The 20,677-nt window shown below is 42.0% G+C and overlaps 1 protein-coding gene across 3 annotated transcripts in view; it reads right to left on the reverse strand.

Moving 5' to 3' along the window:
• PTH1R (parathyroid hormone 1 receptor) overlaps positions 1-20,677 on the reverse strand; it is a 125,997-nt gene that overhangs the window by 38,247 nt on the left and 67,073 nt on the right. For all 3 annotated transcript variants that reach the window (XM_083864174.1, XM_083864173.1, XM_083864175.1), the window contains 2 exons: positions 18,286-18,472; positions 5,774-5,927 (listed from right to left, as the gene is read on the reverse strand). In XM_083864174.1, coding sequence (XP_083720300.1) covers positions 5,774-5,927; positions 18,286-18,472 — 341 coding nt within the window. The remainder of the gene's footprint in view (positions 1-5,773; positions 5,928-18,285; positions 18,473-20,677) is intronic.

A 20,677-nucleotide genomic window follows, 5' to 3' on the forward strand; every position in this document is an offset into this window, starting at 1 on the left:
TAGGAATAAAGACTTTGTGTAGGTCTGGGAATTCTGCTCTCAGTTCCTTGGGATTTAAAAACCTCTTTGAGGATCAATGTCTGTGTTTTATGACTCACTCCATGTCCCTTTTCCCCTGACATTAAATAGGAATAATAATAATAATAATAATAATAATAATAATAATAATAATATTTAATATTTTTAAGGGCCCTGATCCTGCTCAGTACAGATTTTTCAGGGAATGGTTATTCCTGCTCAAAAAAACAATCCACCATCATGGATTTTCATCCTTTTTATCTTTTCCAGGCGTCCCTGAAATCCCCAATTTGCCAAATTCCGCGTGTGTGTGGGAATTAATGCGGCGTGAAGGGAAAAAATAAAACCGCCAATGGAATTGTCTTGGGTTTCCTGGCTCTTGGTCATGGTCCCTCAACTTCCTTCAAAAATCATCTGCAGGGATCTGGGAATCTCCCAAGGGGTCGATTGTTGCCCATATAAATGTCATTATTTATTTTATTTGGGTGCTGGGAATGGAACGAGCTCCTTCGGGTTTTCCTTTGTAAAAAGGGAGTTGAGGATTTTGATGTTTCCCAGAAATAAAGTGATTTTCGCTCCCTGTTTCCACCTTGGAATTTTGTGGGACGATTTCCACGCCAATTAAATTCCAGAAAATCCCATTTTTGTCCAAAAATCATCTGCAGGGATCTGGGAGCCTCCCAAGGGACCGGTTGCTGTCCATATAAATGTCATTATTTATTTTATTTGGGTGCTGGGAATGGAACGAGCTCCTTTGCGTTTTCCTTTGTAAAAAGGGAGTTGAGGATTTTGATGTTTCCCAGAAATAAAGTGATTTTCGCTCCCTGTTTCCACCTTGGAATTTTGTGGGACGATTTCCACACCAATTAAATTCCAGAAAATCCCATTTTTGTCCAAAAATCATCTGCAGGGATCTGGGAATCTCCCAAGGGATCGATTGTTGCCCATATAAATGTCATTATTTATTTTATTTTGGTGGGATCGATTGTTGCCCATATAAATGTCATTATTTATTTTATTTTATTTTGGGTGCTGGCAATGGAACGAGCTCCTTTGGGTCTCCCTTGGGAAAAAAGGGAATTGAGGATTTCTGTGGATTCTGGACACAAAACCACGGAGGTGACATCAAAGAATTGTTATTTTTGTCCTCTTTTCACAGAAATAAATCGATTGTCCCTGATAAAATGATTATTTTATTCCCCTGGCAGAGCTCGGGGAGAATTAAACCAGAGCCATCTTTGTCTTGTCCCAATGTTTTTCCTTTTATTTTCTTTTTTTCCTTTTTTTTTTTTTTTTTTTCTTGTTGTTGTTTTGTTTTGTTTTGGGTTTTTTGGGGATTTTTTTTTTTTGTATTTTGGTTTTTTTGCTTTTGTTCTTGTTTTGTTTGTTTGGGTTTTTTTGGGTTTTTTTTTGCTGTTGTTTTGTTTCTTGGGGGGTTTGGGGTTTTTTTTTTGTTTTTTTTTTGGTTTGTTTTTTTTTTGGTTTTTTTTGCGGTTTTTTTTTGTTGTTGTTTTGGTTTGGTTTGGGTTTTTTTGGGTTTTTTGGGTTTTTTTGTTTGTTTGTTTTGGGGTTTTTTTTTTGTCGTTTTTTTTTTTTTTTTTTTTTTTTTTTTTTTTTTTGGTTGGGTTTTTCTGTTTCTTTTGTTTGGGAATTTTTTGTTTGTTTGTTTGGGTTTTTTGGGTTTTTTTATATTTTTGTGTGCGTTTTGTTTGTTTGTTTGTTTGTTTGTTTTTTTCTGGGGTTTTTTTTTTGTTTTTTTTCCTCATTAAACACACGGCATTATTACATTATTTTCCCTCTTCTTCCCTCCCCTTCTCGAGTTTCCCCCTCTGGGGAATCGCTTCTCTAATCCTGATCTTTGCGGTTTGACGTTATTATATTTCATTTAAGAGGGGAGGTTTTACAGATCTTTGCAGTTTGATGTTATTTTATTTTATTTTATTTTATTTTATTTTATTTTATTTTATAGGGGAGGTTTTACAGGTCTTTGCAGTTTGATGTTGTTTTATTTTATTTTATTTAAGAGGGGAGGTTTTTACGGGGAGCCCGAAGGTTTGGACGAGGAGGATGATGATGAGTTTATTTCTCTTTTTCTAATTTAATTTAACTGAGGTTTTGTTCGTTTACTTTAGCAAAGAGGTGCCATCCAAAGCCCCGTAAGCTGAGATAAGAAATGCCAAATCCCCAAAATAGAAATCCCAAAATGATCTGGGTGATGAAGGACCTTAAATCCCATCTCATTCCACCCCTGCCAAGGTCAGGGACAACTCCCACCGTCCCAGGTTGCTCCAAACTCCATCAAATATCTCCTAATTTGTTGATTTTCCCAAAATTTTTCCCCTCACTTTGGTCCCTTTGGTCCCTTTGGCTCTGTCCCCTCACTTTGTCCCCTTTGGTCCCTTTGGGCTCTGTCCCCTCACTCTGGTCCCTTTGGCTCTGTCCCCTCCCTTTGGTCCCTTTGGCTCTGTCCCCTCCCTTTGGTCCCTTTGGCTCTGTCCCCTCACTTTGGTCCCTTTTGGTCCCTTTGTCACTGTCCCCTCACTTTGGTCCCTTTGGCTCTGTCCCCTCCCTTTGGTCCCTTTGGTCCCTTTGGCTCTGTCCCGTCACTTTGGTCCCTTTGGTCCCTTTGGTCCCCTTTGGCTCTGTCCCCTCACTTTATTCCCTTTGGCTCTGTCCCCTCACTTTGGTCCCTTTGGTCCCTTTGGTCCCTTTGGCTCTGTCCCCTCCCTTTGGTCCCCTTGGCTCTGTCCCCTCCCTTTGGTCCCTTTGGTCCCTTTGGTCCCTTTGGTCCCTTTGGCTCTGTCCCCTCCCTTTGGTCCCTTTGGTCCCTTTGGCTCTGTCCCCTCCCTTTGGTCCCTTTGGTCCCTTTGGTCCCTTTGGTCCCTTTGGCTCTGTCCCCTCACTTTGGTCACTTTGGTCACTCTGGTCCCTTTGGCTCTGTCCCCTCCCTTTGTTCCCCCCCTTGCCCACCCTATAAAACTCTGCAGACCCCCCTCACTTTTGTGATCCCCCCACTGGAGAAAATCCCATCTCTGGCATCTCCAGGCCTCGAGGACTCGTCCCTCCACGTTGGCAGCTTTAATCCCCTTCCCCTCTTCCTCTCTTTTCCTCACTATTCTCTATTTTCTCTCTCCACTATCACATTTGTTGGCACTAAATAAAAGTGCATTTTTATTTAAGCAAACTGAGTTCTCCCCTTGATTTATCTTTTGCTCTCTGAGATCCCTAAAATGAATCATCAGGTTTTCCCGCAGATATTTGTGGACCCTGACAACCCATCACATCCTCAGGGATCATCAGAAACATTCCCTGCTCTCCTCCCAGACAACCCCCTGAGCATTTGTTTTATTGTCCCAGCACCTCATAATTCCTGAGGAGCCAAAAAAATAAAATTAAAGCCAGGAAAGGAGGAACAGAAATATCATTCTCCTCCAAAATTTGTGTGCCCACAACGTTTTCTCCTAACGAGCCCCTTCCCCACCCCTTTCCCATTACTCAGAAAAAAAAAAAGATGCTCAGAGTTGAAAGGAAAAAAGGAAAAAATAGCAAAAACCTTCCCCACAAATTGCAGGTTTCCAAAGCTCGGGGGATCTGAACCAGCTGAGGTTTTTGAGGGAGGAAACCAGAGCTTGGAGCTCTCATTGGGAGCAGATGCTCCAAACCTCCCACAGATTTCTGCCCCTCCAGCCCAGAGCTGGTTTCTTTCTCAGCAGTGGGGAAAAAAAAATTGGGATAAATCCCTGAAATTGGCTGGCTCAGCCCAAATTCAGCCCTCAAGTTTCCTGCTCTGGAAGGGAGGTAAAAATACAGGGGTGGTGAGGCAGCACCTGGGATTTGTGGTGGATCTGTTGGAAGTGTCCGAGGGCAGGTTGGACAGTGGGGCCTGGACCACCCTGGGACAGTGGGAATTGTCCCTGGATGGGATTTGAGGTCCATCCCAACCCCAATCCTGGAATTCCCTGGCTCTTTGTGCTCCTTCTGGAGACCCTGGAAGAGCCACCAGTGGAAACACCACAATTCTGGAATGACAAAAACTCCCCCAGGATGAAAAATCTGTCCCTGAAAGAGTCCCCTGCCTCTCCCACATTTCCATAAATCCACATTTTCCTTCCAGAACTTCTTCTAAGAGACTTTTTTCTTCTGTGGAGCAACCCTGGGACAGTGGGAATTGTCCCTGGATGGGATTTGAGGTCCCTCCCAACCCAATCCTGGAATTCCCTGGCTCTTTGTGCTCCTTCTGCAGTCCCTGGAAGTGCCACCAGTGGAAACACCACAATTCTGGAATGACAAAAACTCCCCAGGATGAAAAACCCATCCCTGAAAGAGTCCCCGATGCTCTCCCTGCCTCCAACATTTCCATAAATCCACATTTTCCTTCCAAAACCTCCTCCGAGTGGTTTTTAAACCAAGGACCAACCCTGGGACAGTGGGAATTGTCCCTGGATGGGATTTGAGATCCATCCCAACCCCAATCCTGGAATTCCCTGGCTCTTTGTGCTCCTTCTGGAGACCCTGGAAGAGCCACCAGTGGAAACACCACAATTCTGGAATGAAAAAAACTCCCCCAGGATGGAAAATCTGTCCCTGAAAGAGTCCCCTGCCTCTCCCACATTTCCATAAATCCACATTTTCCCTCTAGAACCTCCTCCAAGAGACTTTTTTCTTTTTTTTTTTCTGAGGACCAACCCTGGGACAGTGGGAATTGTCCTTGGATGGGATTTGAGGTCCATCCCAACCCCAATCCTGGAATTCCCTGGCTCTTTGTGCTCCTTCTGGAGACCCTGGAAAGGCCCTGAATGGGATTTAAGGTCCATCCCAACCCCAATCCTGGAATTCCCTGGCTCTTTGTGCTCCTTCTGGAGACCCTGGAAGAGCCACCAGTGGAAACACCACAATTCTGGAATGACAAAAACTCCCCCAGGATGAAAAACTTGTCGCTTGATGTTCTCCCTGCCTCCCACATTTGTGTAAATCCAAAATTTTCTTTCCAGATCCTCCTCCAAGAGGCTTTTTTTTTAAGGACCAACCCTGGGACAGTGGGAATTATCCCTGGATGGGATTTGAGGTCCATCCCAACCCCAATCCTGGAATTCCCTGGCTCTTTGTGCTCCTTCTGGAGACCCTGGAAGAGCCACCAGTGGAAACACCACAATTCTGGAATGATAAATGTTTTTCCAGGATGAAAAACCTGTCCTTGAAAGAGTCCTCTGCCTCCCTCACCTCTCCCCCATTTCCAAAAATCCACATTTTCCTTCCAGAACCTCCTCCAAGAGGTTTTTTTTTTAAGGACCAACCCTGGGACAGTGGGAATTGTCCCTGGATGGGATTTGAGGTTCATCCCAACCCCAATCCTGGAATTCTCTGGCTCTTTGTGCTCCTTCTGGAGACCCTGGAAAGGCCCTGGATGGGATTTGAGATCCATCCCAACCCCAATCCTGGAATTCCCTGGCTCTTTGTGCTCCTTCTGGAGACTCTGGAAAGACCCTGGATGGGATTTCAGGTCCCTCCCAATCCAATCTGGAATTCCCTGGCTCTTTGTGCTCCTTCTGGAGACCCTGGAAGAGCCACAAGTGGAAACACCACAATTCTGGAATGACAAAAACTCCCAGAATGACAAAAACAAGTCCCTGAAAGAGTCCCCTGCCTCCCTCATCTCTCCCACATTTCTATAAATCCACATTTTCCTTCCAGAACCACCTCCAAGATCCCTTTTTTTAATTTTTTTTTTTTTCTTAGGAGCAAAAAAATGACTTACCCCAGCCAAATAAGGTGAATCCCCAGAGATATTTCTTCTCTGAGAAAAATGCCATGAAGATGAGGCTGTGCAGGTAGAGCCCTTCCACCAGGATCCAGTAGTAATTGGTGGCCAGGAAATAGAGGAAGAAGGTGACGGCCACTTTACAGCCCACCTGGAGTGACCAGAGAACAGAGAGAAAGGGACATGGGGTGAAATTCTTAAATCAGAAAATTCAGTTTCAGACGGGAAAAATTCAGTTCTGAGGGGGAAAAGATCAATAGCTGGGAAAAAAAAAAAACTGAGTTAAAGGTGATTTTTGTGACCACAGAAAGACACAGAGAAGGGACAGGGGGTGAAATTCTTGTGCTGCATCAACACCTCGAAATAAGGTGGGGAAAGGAAAGGAATTAAATCAGAAAATTTGGTTCCAGGAGGAAAAATTTGATTATGAAGAGGGAAAAATTCGGTTCTGAAGGGGAAAAATTTTGTGGAAGAGCAGGAAAGACCAACAGCTGGGGGAAAAAACTGAGTTAAAGGTGATTTTTGTGACCAGAGAAGGACAGAAAAGTGACAGGGGGTGAAATTCTTGTGCTGCATCAACACCTTGAAATAAGGTGGGAAAAGGAAAGGAATTAAATCAGAAAATTTGGTTCCAGGAGGAAAAATTCGGTTCTGAAGGGGAAAAATGTGTGGAAGAGCAGGAAAGACCAACAGCTGGGAAATAAATGAGTTAAAGGTGATTTTTGTGACCTGCAGTGACCACAGAAGGGACAGGGGGTGAAATTCTTGTGCTGCACCAACACCTCGAAATAAGGCAGGAAGACAAAAGGAATTAAATCAGAAAATTTGGTTCCAGGAGGGAAAATTCAGTTCTGAAGGGGGAAAAAATGTGTGGAAGAGCAGGGAAGACCAACAGGTGGGAAAAAAAAACTGAGCTAAAGGTGATTTTTGTGACCACAGAAGGACAGAGAGAGGGGACAGGGGGTGAAATTCTTGTGCTGCACAAACACCTTGAAATAAGGTGGGGAAAGGAAAGGAATTAAATCAGAAAATTTGGTTCCAGGGGGAAAAATTCAGTTTTGATGACGGAAAATGTGTGGAAGAGCAGGAAAGACCAAGAGCTGGGAAATAAATGAGCTAAAGGTGATTTTTGTGACCTGCAGTGACCACAGAAGGGACAGGGGGTGAAATTCTTGTGCTGCACCAACACCTCGAAATAAGGTGGGGAAAGGAAAGGAATTAAATCAGAAAATTTGGTTCCAGGTGAGAAAATTCAGTTTTGAGGGGGGAAAAAATGTGTGGAAGAGCAGAAAAGACCAACAGCTGCGAAATAAATGAGTTAAAGATGATTTTTGTGACCACACAAGGACAGAGAAGGGACATGAGGTGAAAATCTTGTGCTGCACCAACACCATGAAATAAAGCAGGAAAAAGAAAGGAATTAAATCGGAAAATTCGGTTCCAGGGGGAAAAATTCAGTTTTGATGGCGGAAAATCTGTGGAAGAGCAGGGAAGACCAACAACTGGGGAAAAAACTGAGCTAAAGGTGATTTTTCCTACAGCAGGTGAGTTGGGAAGTCGAGAAAAAGAGATGGTGGCCTGATCCTGGTGTCTCCCAGCCTGGTGTGATGGGCTCTACAATTCCTAGAGATTCATCTTTTCCCTGTGTTTCATCTTTTCCTGAGTTTCGTCTTCTCCCTGTATTTTATCTTTTCCCTTTTATTTTTCCTTTTATTTTATCTTTTCATATTTCCCAATATTTCGTCTTCTCCCTCTGTTCTTTGTCCACGTTGGAGGCCGAAGGGTCTTGGCCAGGTTGTCCTGGTCCTGATGAAGTCCCAGCACTTGGAATTAAAACTCCTTGGAATTAAAAATCCTTGAAATTGCAACTCCTTGGAGTTACAACTTCTTGGAATTAAAACTCTTTGGAATTACAGCTCTTGGAATTACAACTCCTTGGAATTACAGCTCTTGGAATTGCAACTCTGTGGAATTGCAACTCCTTGGAATTAAAAATCCTTGGAGTTACAACTCTTTGGAATTACAACTCCTTGGAACTACAACTCCTTGAAATTACAACTCCTTGAAATTACAACTCCTTGGAGTTATAACTCCTCTGAATTCCAACTCCTTGGAATTACAGCTCCATGGGATTACAACTTCTTGGAGTTACAACTCCTTGGAATTGCAACTCCTTGAAATTATAACTCCTTGGAATTAAAACTCCATTGGAATTACAACTCCTTGGAATTACGACTCCTTGGAATTACAAGTCCATTGGAATTACAACTCCTTGGAGTTACAACTCCTTGGAATTCCAACTCCTTGGAATTACAACTCCTTGGAATTAAAACTCCATTGGAATTACAACTCTTTGGAATTACAACTCCTTGGAATTGCAACTTCTTGGAGTTACAACTCCTTGGAATTACAAGTCCATTGGAATTACAAATCCTTGGAGTTACAGCTCCTCGGAATTACAACTCCTTGGAGTTACAACTCCTTGAAAGTATAACTCCTTGGAATTACAGCTCCTTGGAATTGCAACTCCTTGGAACTACAACTCCTTGGAGTTACAGCTCCTTGGAATTACAATTCCATTGGGATTACAAGTCCATTGGAATTACAGCTCCTTGGAATTGCAACTCCTCTGAATTACAAATCCTTGGAGTTACAGCTCTGTGGAATTACAACTCCTTGAAATTGCAACTCTTTGGAATTACAACTCTTTGGAATTACAACTCTTTGGAATTACAACTCTTTGGAATTGCAACTTCGTGGATTTGCAACGCCTTGGAATTACAGCTCCTTGGAATTAAAACTCCATTTGAATTACAACTCCTGGGAATTACAACTCCTTGGAATTAGAGCTCTTTGAAATTAAAATTCTTTGGAATGACAACTCCTTGGAATTGCAACTCCATTGGAATTACAGCTCTTGGAGTTACAACTCCTTGAAATTATAACTCCTTGGAATTACAGCTCCTTGGAATTAGAACTCCTTGGAATTACAACTCTGTGAAATTACAACTCCATTGCAATTACAAGTCCATTCCTTGGAATTACAGCTCCTTGAAATTACAACTCCTGTGAATTAAAAATCCTTGGAGTTACAACTCTTTGGAATTACAACCCCTTGGAGTTACAACTCCTTGGAATTACAGCTCCTTGGAATTCCAACTCCTTGGAATTACAACTCCATTGGAATTACAACTCTTTGGAATTACAACTCTTTGGAATTACAACTCCTTGGAATTATAACTCCTCTGAATTACAAATCCTTGGAGTTACAACTCCTTGGAATTCCAACTCCATTGGAATTACTACTCCTCGGAATTACAACTCCTCGGAATTACTACTCTTTGGAATTACAGCTCCTTGGAGGCTCGAACTGCAAGGTGAAAGATCTGGGAGTCAATTCCAACCCATCCTCATTGCTTTGATTTTTCCCTTTTCTGACCTTTTTGCATTTCTCTACCGGAGTTTTCTCACGAATTGTAAGACAAACCAAGAGTGACATTTGTAAATATCCATTTCTTTTTAGGTGGGGAAAGACAAACTGACGGAGTTCTGGTTTGACCAGTGGGGTCAGAGAGGTGCCAACCTCGTCCTCCAACGCCTGGTCAAAGTCCAAACCTTATTTAAATCCTAAATCCAAAATAAACTTTCTCTATTTTTGTCACACAACTGGACATTGTGTGGTTCTTTGCGTCCTCTGGTGACATCTCCCCACCTGGGCTCTGGCCTCAAACTGAGATAAAATAATTTAATTTTGTGGGACCAAACCCCAGACTGTGACCCAACACTCATTTGGGACAAAGCCACCAAAATTCCCAATTTTTCTCCAGCTCCAGCAGAGAAAGGCTGTGAAATATTGGTGCCATTTTGCGATTAATGAACACAAATCCAGTTTTTTTTCAATTCTTGGAGATCTGTGAAGTAATGGTGTCATTTTGGGATTAATCAGCACAAACTCAGCTCTTGTCAATGTGGATATTTTTAAAATATTGAATAAATCCCATTTTTGGGATTAATCAACACAAACCCAGCTCTGGTCTATCCTGGGATATCTGTGAAATATTGAATAAATTCCATTTTGGGATTAATCAGCACAAACCCAGCTCTTGTCAATGTGGATATTTGTGAAATATTGAATAAATCCCATTTTGGGATTAATCAACACAAACCCAGCTCTGGTCAATGTGGATATTTTTGAAATATTGAATAAATCCCATTTTGGGATTAATCAGCACAAATCCAGTTTTTTTCAATCCTTGGAGATCTGTGAAATATTGGTGCCATTTTGGGATTAATGAACACAAATCCAGTTTTTTTCAATCCTTGGAGATCAGTGAAATATTGGAGCCATTTTGGGATTAATCAGCACAAACCCAGCTCTTGTTAATGTGGATATTTTTTGAAATATTGAACAAATCCCATTTTGGGATCAATCAGCACAAACCCAGCTCTGGTCAATCTGGATATTTGTGAAATATTGGTGTCACTTTGGGATTAATCAGCACAATTTGGGATTAATCAGCACAAACTCAGCTCTGGTCAATGTGGATATTTTTGAAATATTGAATAAATCCCATTTTGGGATTAATCAGCACAAACCCAGCTCTCGCCAATGTTGATATTTTTGAAATATTGGTGCCATTTTGGGATTAATCAGCAAAATTTGGGATTAATCAGCACAAACCCAGCTCTTGTCAATCCTGGGATATTTGTGAAATATTGGTGCCATTTTGGGATTAATGAACACAAATCCAGTTTTTTTCAATCCTTGGAGATCTGTGAAATATTGGAGCCATTTTGGGATTAATCAGCACAAACCCAGCTCTTGTCAATGTGGATATTTGTGAAATATTTAATAAATCCCATTTTGGGATTAATCAGCACAACCCCAGCTCTGGTCAATCCTGGGATATTTGTAAAATATTGGTGCCACTTTGGGATTAATCAACACAAATCCAGCTCTTGTCAATGTGGATATTTTTGAAATTTTGAATAAATCCCAATTTGGGATTAATCAGCACAAACCCAGCTCTGGTCAATCCTGGGATATTTGTGAAATATTGAATAAATCCCATTTTTGGGATTAATCAACACAAACCCAGCTCTGGTCAATCCTGGGATATTTGTGAAATATTGAATAAATCCCATTTTTGGGATTAATCAACACAAACCCAGCTCTGGTCAATTCTTGGATATTTGTGAAATATTGAATAAATCCCATTTTGGGATTGATCAGCACAAACCCAGCTCTTGTCAATCCTTGGATATTTGTGAAATATTGAATAAATCCCATTTTGGGATTAATCAGCACAAACCCAGCTCTGGTCAATGTGGATATTTTTGAAATATTGGTGCCATTTTGGGATTAATGAACACAAATCCAGTTTTTTTCAATCCTTGAAGATCTGTGAAATATTGGTGCCATTTTGGGATTGGGATTAATCAGCACAAACCCAGCTCTGGTCAATATTGGTGCCATTTTTGGATCAATCAGCACAAATCCAGCTCTGGTCAATGTGGATATTTGTGAAATATTGAATAAATCCCATTTTTGGGATTAATCAGCACAAGCCCAGTTCTTGTCAATGTGGATATTTCTGAAATATTGGTGCCATTTTGGGATTAATGAACACAAATCCAGTTTTTTTCAGTCCTTGGATATCAGTGAAATATTGGTGCCATTTTGGGATTAATGAACACAAATCCAGTTTTTTTCAATCCTTGGAGATCTGTGAAATATTGGTGCCATTTTGGGATTAATCAGCACAATTTGGGATTAATCAACACAAACCCAGCTCTGGTCAATTCTTGGATATTTGTGAAATATTGAATAAATCCCATTTTGGGATTAATCAGCACAAATCCAGTTTTTTTTCAATCCTTGGAGATCTGTGAAATATTGGAGCCATTTTGGGATTAATGAACACAAATCCATTTTTTTTCAGTCCTTGGAGATCTGTGAAATATTGGAGCCATTTTGGGATTAATCAGCACAAACCCAGCTCTCGTCAATCCATGGATATCTGTGAAATATTGAATAAATCCCATTTTGGGATTAATCAGCACAAACCCAGCTCTGGTCAATGTGGATATTTTTGAAATATTGGTGTCACTTTGGGATTAATCAGCACAATTTGGGATTAATCAGCACAAACTCAGCTCTTGTCAATCCTTGGATATTTGTGAAATATTGAATAAATCCCATTTTGGGATTAATCAGCACAAACCCAGCTCTTGTCAATCCTTGGATATTTGTGAAATATTTAATAAATCCCATTTTGGGATTAATCAGCACAAACCCAGCTCTGGTCAATGTGGATATTTTTTTGAAATATTGAATAAATCCCATTTTGGGATCAATCAGCACAAACCCAGCTCTGGTCAATCCTGGGATATTTGTGAAATATTGAATAAATTCCATTTTGGGATTAATCAACACAAACCCAGCTCTTGTCAATGTGCATATTTGTGAAATATTGGTGCCACTTTGGGATTAACGAACACAAATCCTTTTTTTTTTTCAGTCCTTGGATATTTGTGAAATATTGGTGCCATTTTGGGATTAATCAGCACAAATCCAGCTCTTGTCAATCCTTGGATATTTGTGAAATATTGAATAAATCCCATTTTGGTTTTAATCAGCATAAATCCAGCTCTTGTCAATGTGGATATTTTTGAAATATTGATGCCACTTTGGGATTGGGATTACTCAGCACAAACTCAGCTCTTGTCAGTCCTTGGATATTTGTGAAATATTTAATAAATCCCATTTTGGGATTAATCAGCACAAACCCAGCTCTTGTCAATCCTTGGAGATCTGTGAAATATTGGTGACATTTTGGGATTAATCAGCACAAACCCAGCTCTTGTCAATGTGGATATTTGTGAAATATTGAATAAATCCCATTTTTGGGATTAATCAGCACAAACCCAGCTCTTGTCAATCCTTGGATATTTGTGAAATATTGAATAAATCCCACTTTGGGATTAATCAGCACAAACCCAGCTCTGGTCAATCCTCAGATATTTGGGAAGTTGGATTTCCCAGGAATTCTTTGGCTGCCCTTCTTTTGAGAGGAGCACAAAGGACTGACAGAAAATTCCAATTCTGCTTTCCAAACTTTCATATAAAAAGAGAATTTTTATTATTTTTTTTTAATCCTGGAATGGCTCTTTTACTAATTTTTTTGTCCATCAATATACACATTTATACATATATTTGCATATTAATAAGATATGCACACATTACACACATTTTCTTTCGTAGACAGAGGGGGTTAAAATAGATTAATTTTTTAAAACCCAAATTAATTTAAAATAATTTTTATATTTATAAAATATGTTATTAATATTAAAAATCATATAAAACTTGAAACTATATAAAATATATCATAAATATATTTATAATTTAAATATTTTGAAATATTTATTTAAAATATTTTAAATATTTATTTAAAATATTTTAAATTATTTTATTAAAATATTAAAATATTTTAATTTTTTTATTTAAAATATTTAAATATTTATTTAAAAAGTCCCCACCTAAGTTTGATAATATGCTCTACATTTATTTTTTATATTTATTGTCCCACGCAGGGAATGTGAGCCAATAACTGTAAAATTCCCACTTCATTTGGAAACAAAATAAATCCATTAATTTCTCCCTCCACTGCTTTTTTGCTCACTCAATTCCAAAAAAGTGGGAAATGCCATTAAATGCGAATATCCAAAGAATGCCACGGATTATTCTAATTATCCCTTAAAACGAGCCCGGCACGAGGAGAAACACCAAACAATGCAGTGAAACATTTTGTGTTCTTTCCAAAATAAAATAAAAATAAAATAAAATGAGAGTTTTGGAGAGTATTGAGTGAGACTCTGTGAATTAACGACACGGATTTCTGGGATGGAAAAGGAACACAATGACAAAGATCCAGTTGGGATGTTCCAGTGGGACATTCCCAAATTCTCTGATTTATTACATTTTCCTCTAATTTTTCCCATTTTCCTCTGATTTTTCCCATTTTCCTCTGATTTTTTTTTTTTTAATTTTTTAAAAATTTTTTTGTATGATTTCTGGTTGTGGCACCAAGCTGGGAAAGGCTTGAGGAGCCAAGAAAACCCACAGGTGGGAAGTTTATCCCAAAATCCTTGAGGTTGGGAAAGACCTCCAAGACCACCGAGTCCAACCTGTGCCTGATCTCCACTGGGGCACCGAGTCCCAAATCCAGGAATTCCTTGGACACCTCCAGGGATGGGCAAAGACCTCTGAGACCCCCGAGTCCAACCTGTGCCTGACTCGGTGGTCCTGGAGGTCTTTGCCCGTACCTGGAGGTGTCCAAGGAATTCCTGGATGTGACACTCGGTGCTCTGGTGGGGATCAGGCACAGGTTGGACTCGGTGGCCTTGGAGGTCTCTGCCCATCCCTGGAGGTGTCCAAGGAATTCCTGGATTTGGGGACTCGGTGCCCTGGTGGGATCAGGCACAGGTTGGACTCGATGGTCTCAAAGGTCTTTGCCCATCCCTGGAGGTGTCCAAGGAATTCCTGGATTTGGGACTCGGTGCCCTGGTGGGATCAGGCACAGGTTGGACTTGGGGGTCTTGAAGGTCTTTGCCCATCCAAGGAATTCCTGGAATTTGGACTCGGTGCCCTGGTGGGATCAGGCACAGGTTGGACTTGGTGGTCTTGGAGGTCTTTGCCCATCCCTGGAGGTGTCCAAGGAATTCCTGGATGTGGAACTCGGAGCCCTGGTGGGATCAGACCCAGGTTGGACTCGGGGGTCTTGGAGGTCTTTGCCTGTCCAAGGAATTCCTGGATGTGGCAGTTGGTGCCCCAGTGGGGATCAGGCACAGGTTGGACTTGGTGGTCTTGGAGGTCTTTGCCCATCCCTGGAGATGTCCAAGGAATTCCTGGATTTGGGGACTCGGTGCTCTGGTGGGATCAGGCACAGGTTGGACTCGGGGGTCTTGGAGGTCTTTGCCCATCCAAGGAATTCCTGGATTTGGGACTTGGTACCCTGGTGGGATCAGGCACAGGTTGGACTTGGGGGTCTTGAAGGTCTTTGCCCATCCAAGGAATTCCTGGAATTTGGACTCGGTGCCCTGGTGGGATCAGGCACAGGTTGGACTCGGTAGCCTTGGAGGTCTCTGCCCATCCCTGGAGGTGTCCAAGGAATTCCTGGATTTGGGGACTCGGTGCCCTGGTGGGATCAGGCACAGGTTGGACTTGGTTCCCACCTGTGGGTTTTCTTGGCTCCTCAAGCCTTTCCCAGTTTGGTGCCACAACCAGGGACCAGGAAAAAAACCCTGTGAAAAATCAGAAGATTTGGGAATGTCCCACTGGAACATCCCAACTGGAACTTTGTCACTGTGTCATTGTGGCACTTGTGACTCTGGGCTGGGGACAAGCCTGGGACTGGGGACCCACCAACCATTCCAAGGTTGGAATTCTTTTCCAACCTCAATGGTTCTGTCCAAGGTCCTTTTCACCTCCCTTTCCTGTGACACCACATCCTCCCTTCCAAAATTCCATTTTTTTCCATTTGGGAGGGAAAAAAGTCGTTCATTCCCCATCCTTGGACGTGTTGTGAGCCAAGCTGGATGTTCCTTGTTTTGGGATAGTCAGGGATGTTTCCACAGCCATAAATTCCATGGAATATCAGCAATGTAGATGGGAATCAAACCTTTTCCTTAACTCAGGAACTCAGAATCCCTCTGAATTCCAACGGATTGAGAACGGGAAAGGATGGGAAGAGGCCGTGAAAAATGAGTGTCACCTTGATATTTTTCAGCCTTTTGACGTTTGTATTTTTGTACTGGAATTTCTCACGGATTTTCACGTAAACAAAAGTGATTTTATTGTAAATTGTTCTTCTTGCTTATCGTTCTTCTCTTGAGGCGGGACAATTGTTGGACTTCTGTCACCTTGATTCTTGATTCTTGATATTTTTCTGCTTTCTGATGTTTGTATTTTTGTACTGGAGTTTCTCACGGATTTTCACGTAAACAAAAGTGATTTTATTGTAAATTGTTCGTCTTGCTTATCGTTCTTCTCTTGAGGCGGGACAATTGTTGGACTTCTGTCACCTTGATTCTTGATTCTTGATATTTTTCTGCCTTCTGACGTTTGTATTTTTGTACTGGAATTTCTCACGGATTTTCACGTAAACAAAAGTGATTTTATTGTAAATTGTTCTTCTTGCTTATCGTTCTTCTCTTGAGGCGGGACAATTGTTGGACTTCTGTCACCTTGATTCTTGATTCTTGATATTTTTCTGCCTTCTGACGTTTGTATTTTTGTACTGGAATTTCTCACGGATTTTCACGTAAACAAAAGTGATTTTATTGTAAATTGTTCTTCTTGCTTATCGTTCTTCTCTTGAGGAGGGACAATTAATGGACTTCTGTCATCTTGGTTCTTTAGCCTTCTGATAATTATTCACGTGTTTCTACTGGAGATTCTCACGCATGTAACATAAACAAATAGAATTTTTTTTTCTCATCCCTCTCTGCGATGGACTTCTGGGGTCAGAGGGGTGTTCCTCTCATTTCCCAATCCTTGATCAAATCCCAAATCCTATTAAAGCCCCAAATCACAATGAACAAAAACCGCCTTTCTTTTCCTCACTTCAACCTGAGCGTCGTTCTTTTGTGTCCCTAACAGCGACAAATTTCCAGTTTGACCAGTGTGGTTGGAGAAATGTCAACCTCGTTTGTCCCATCCCTGATCATTGCTCAAAATCCATATAAATCGAGGTAAAAAAATAAACTTCCCTCTTTTTGCCCTGACTGTGCCTGTGTCTTTCATTTCATGTCCTATGACAAGTAGGGTGGAAAACTCTCCAAAAAAAGAGAGGAAACGCCGAACAGAGAGGACAAAAAATGTTGGGAAAGACAGAATAAGAAGGACTTATGGATATGATTGTATGGTAAAAAATACTGCAGGTGTAAAAACTGTGAGTGAAATAGAAATGAAAGCCAGTTTTGAGATGTGATCAGGGCAGGCAGGAAAATGGTGATGAGCTGGAGATGGGTTGAAAGACAGGAAAACAAAAGGAGTCAGGAATGTTGCCTTTCCACCCTGCAAAGGCATCAGGGAGAAAACAGATAAGAAATGTGGCTTTTAGAGTTTAGAATATAAAATGACATGGTAATGTAGTAGTTCTTATAGGCCGCATGCAAAGTCTGTAGGTTTTGTATCTCGCGCCGGTTGGTCGCTGTAAATTAGAATATTCAACACAAAAAGAGATAGAATGGATTGGAACAAGGTGATCGCTTGTTAGGAAAGATGGGACAGGAAGGACTTATGGATATGACTGCACGGTAAGAAATGCTGCAGATGTAAAACCTGGGAGTGAAATAGAAATGAAAGCCAGTTTTGAGATGTGAGCGTGGCAGGCAGGAAAACAGTGATCAGCTGGAGATGGGTTGAAACAAAGGACTCAGGAATGTTGCCTTTCCACCCTGCAAAGACATCCGGGAAGAAGCAGGTAGGAAAGGAGTCTTTAGTGTTTAGAATATAAAATGACATGGTAATGTAGTAGTTCTCACAGGCTGCGTGCAAAGTCTGTAGGTTTTGTATCTCGCACCAGTTGGTCGCTGTAAATTAGAATATTCAACACAAAAAGAGACAGAATGGATTGGAACAAGGTGATCACTTGCTCTTTTTCGCTCTTCCCCTCTCCTCTCTTTACTCTCTTGTTCTGCCCCTCTGCCCTCTTGTCTCTCCCCTTTTTCCTTACTCTCTCTTCTATCTCTCTCTGTCCTGGGTTGCAGTGTAGGCTGTACACAAAGTATTTATTCCATCACCATCTTCATGAACTGTTGAAACCAGGTGGGGCAGTGTTTTCCCAAGCCCCTGCCTCTTCTGCTCATGGCCTTTGGGGTGTCTTCTGCTAATGGCCCATGAGTCACGGGTAACTCCCTCCAGGAGCTCTCTCTGTTTAATGGGCCATCAAGGAGCCACTGCGCGACTCCTCATCCCATTGGGAGATGCTCCCAATGCCCAGGGGGAGGAGCCAAGCATTCCCACCTGGAGAGAATCTGGGATTTGGGACAGGACAAGCAGCCCTGAGCCACTGGATTCCCAGAGCTCCCAGACCTTTCTGTGGGATCACTGCTTCAGGAAGAGCCCCTCACCTGGACTGCTCCCCCCACCCTGCTCAGGGTGTGTTCTGACTCTGGCAGTGATCCTTTGTGTTATTGCATTGATTTTATTTTACTTTTACCTTTTTACCTTTGTTTTTATTAAATTATATCTCTGACTTGGAGCCTCTCATTCATTTTGCTTTCAAACCACAACACTCTCTCTCCCCATTCTCTCTTTAGGGCTTTGCTCCAGCCCAGGCTGGTGACTGAAGGCAAAACTCTCTTTACCCACAACCCCTGTAATAATAAACCCCCGTGTTTCTAGAACATCTCAGCTCTGCAAAACTCCTTGTCCCCGCCATCCACGGAAAATACAACACAAAAACACGAATTTCGGGAGAAAACACAACTCTGGGAATACTCACAAACTGCGACTTATCCGCGGGCGGCGCCTCGGTGATGGATTTCAGGTCCTCCTCGGAGATCCTCTCCATCTCCTCCAGGGCCGACCCCGAGTAGAGCACGGCGTCCTTCACGAAGATGCTGACGGCCCTCAGCATGAAGGAGACGAAGAGGTGCATGTGGATGTAGTTCCTAGTGCAGTGCAAACGTCTGGAAAGGGAGGGAAAAAAGGGGTTTGGGGAGTTTAGTTTGGATGTTGGATGGAGTTTTCTGGCTCTGGAAGGTCCCCAGGTTGTCCCATTGTGTTTCCAGAGTGAGGGTCAGCATTCCTTGCCCTCCTATGGGTGTGGGAAATAGATTGATATTTTTTCCAGGGGTTTCAGGGAATCATGGAATGGTTTGGGATGGATGGGGCTTCAAACCCATCCAATCCCATCCCCTTCCCACTATCCCAGGCTGCTCCAAGCCCCAATGTCCAACCTGGCCTTGGACATTCCAGGGATCCAGGGGCAGCCACAGCTGCTCTGGGAATTCCATCCCAGCCAGAAATTCCTTCCTAAAATCTGCTCTCACCCTCCCCTCTGGCAGTGGGAAGCCATTCCCACTCTCCAATCCACACTTGGATTCCAGAGGCTCCAGAATTTGGAAAACCTCACAGAGCTTCCTATAAACCATTAATTTTTTTTTTTTTTTTTTTTTTTTTTTTTTTTTTTTTTTTTGCCCAGCTCAATTTAGGACCAACTTCAGCAATAACTTGGGTGTGCTGGGCTGCTCTCCCTGTTTTCCTGCTGTAAATATTTCTCTTTGTAAAAAAATTTTTTGGGGTGTTCCACCCCAGAAGTGGCAGCAGTTGACCCCAAAAATCCCAGTTGTAAAGCACTTTGAAGGTCCTTTTTTGGAGGAAAATTTTTTTTTTTTTTTTTTTTTTTTTTTTTTTGAGGGATGGTGAGGAGCAAATGGGTCAGAACCAGGAAGAATTTAGGACCAGGAATCAGGATTCTGGGGAAGAAGGAATTGACCTCTCGGGGTCTCCTCTGGAGCTCTGGTGCCGTGCCTGGATTTAGGAATTTGGGATTTACATCCCCAATAATCTGCACTAATTAAAGGCTGTGGGTTTATATCCCTTTGGCAGGATGTTGTGACAACAATCTCTGCCCTCTCATAATCCAAATTACGCCAAGTGGAACTGATGGGGTTTAAATGAGGATTGGCTTTATTTCCTGGATTTTGAAAGGGAGTCAGTGAATTTCTGGATTATTGAGGATAAAACCTGGCTCGATCCCTGCTGCTGCTCTGATCCTTGGGATAAAAATGCTCCAGCACAGCTGCCCAGGTGGAAATGAAGTGCTCTGATAAAGTGGGATAAAGATATGGAGAAAGAAAACCCAGGAATGCTCTGGGTGCACATGGAATATTTTAACAACCTGGAATTTCTGGATTACTGAGGATAAAACCTGGATTGATCCCTGCTGCTGTCCAGGTGGTCTGGGCTGAGAAATGAAGTTGGATAAAGATATGGAGAAAGAAAAACCAAGAATGCTCCCTGTGCACACGGAATGTTTTAACAATCTGGAATTTCTGGATTATTGAGGATAAAACCTGGCTGGATCCCTGCTGCTGCTCTGATCCTCGGGATAAAGATGCTCCAGCACAGCTGCCCAGGTGGAAATGAAGTGCTCTGATAAACTGGGATAAAGATATGGAGAAAGAAAAACCAGGAATGCTCCGTGTGCACATGGAATATTTTAACAACCTGGAATTTCTGGATTATTGAGGATAAAACCTGGCTCGATCCCTGCTGCTGTCCAGGTGGTCTGGGCTGAGAAATGAAGTTGGATAAAGATATGGATAAAGAAAAACCAGGAATTCTCTGTGTGCACACGGAATATTTTAACAACCTGGAATTTCTGGATTATTGAGGATAAAACCTGGCTCGATCCCTGCTGCTGCTCTGATCCTCAGGATAAAGATGCTCCAGCACAGCTGCCCAGGTGCTCTGGGCTAGGAATGAACTGGGATAAAGATATGGATAAAGAAAAACCAGGAATGTTCTGGGTGTGCATGGAATATTTTAACAACCTGGAATTTCTGGATTATCTCAGGATAAAACCTGACTCGATCCCTGCTGCTGCTCTGATCCTCGGGATAAAGATGCTCCAGCACAGCTGCCCAGGTGGAAATGAAGTGCTCTGATAAAGGGGGATAAAGATATGGAGAAAGAAAAACCAGGAATGCTCTGTGTGCACATTTAATATTTTAACGACCTGGAATTTCTGGATTATTGAGGATAAAACCTGGCTCAATCCCTGCTGCTGCTCTGATCCTCGGGATAAAGATGCTCCAGCACAGCTGCCCAGGTGATCTGGGCTGGGAATGAAGTGGGATAAAGACATGGATAAAGAAAAACCAGGAATG

Source organism: Zosterops lateralis (genome assembly GCF_965231275.1).
Source record: "Zosterops lateralis genome assembly, chromosome: 1".
Taxonomy (NCBI): domain Eukaryota; kingdom Metazoa; phylum Chordata; class Aves; order Passeriformes; family Zosteropidae; genus Zosterops; species Zosterops lateralis.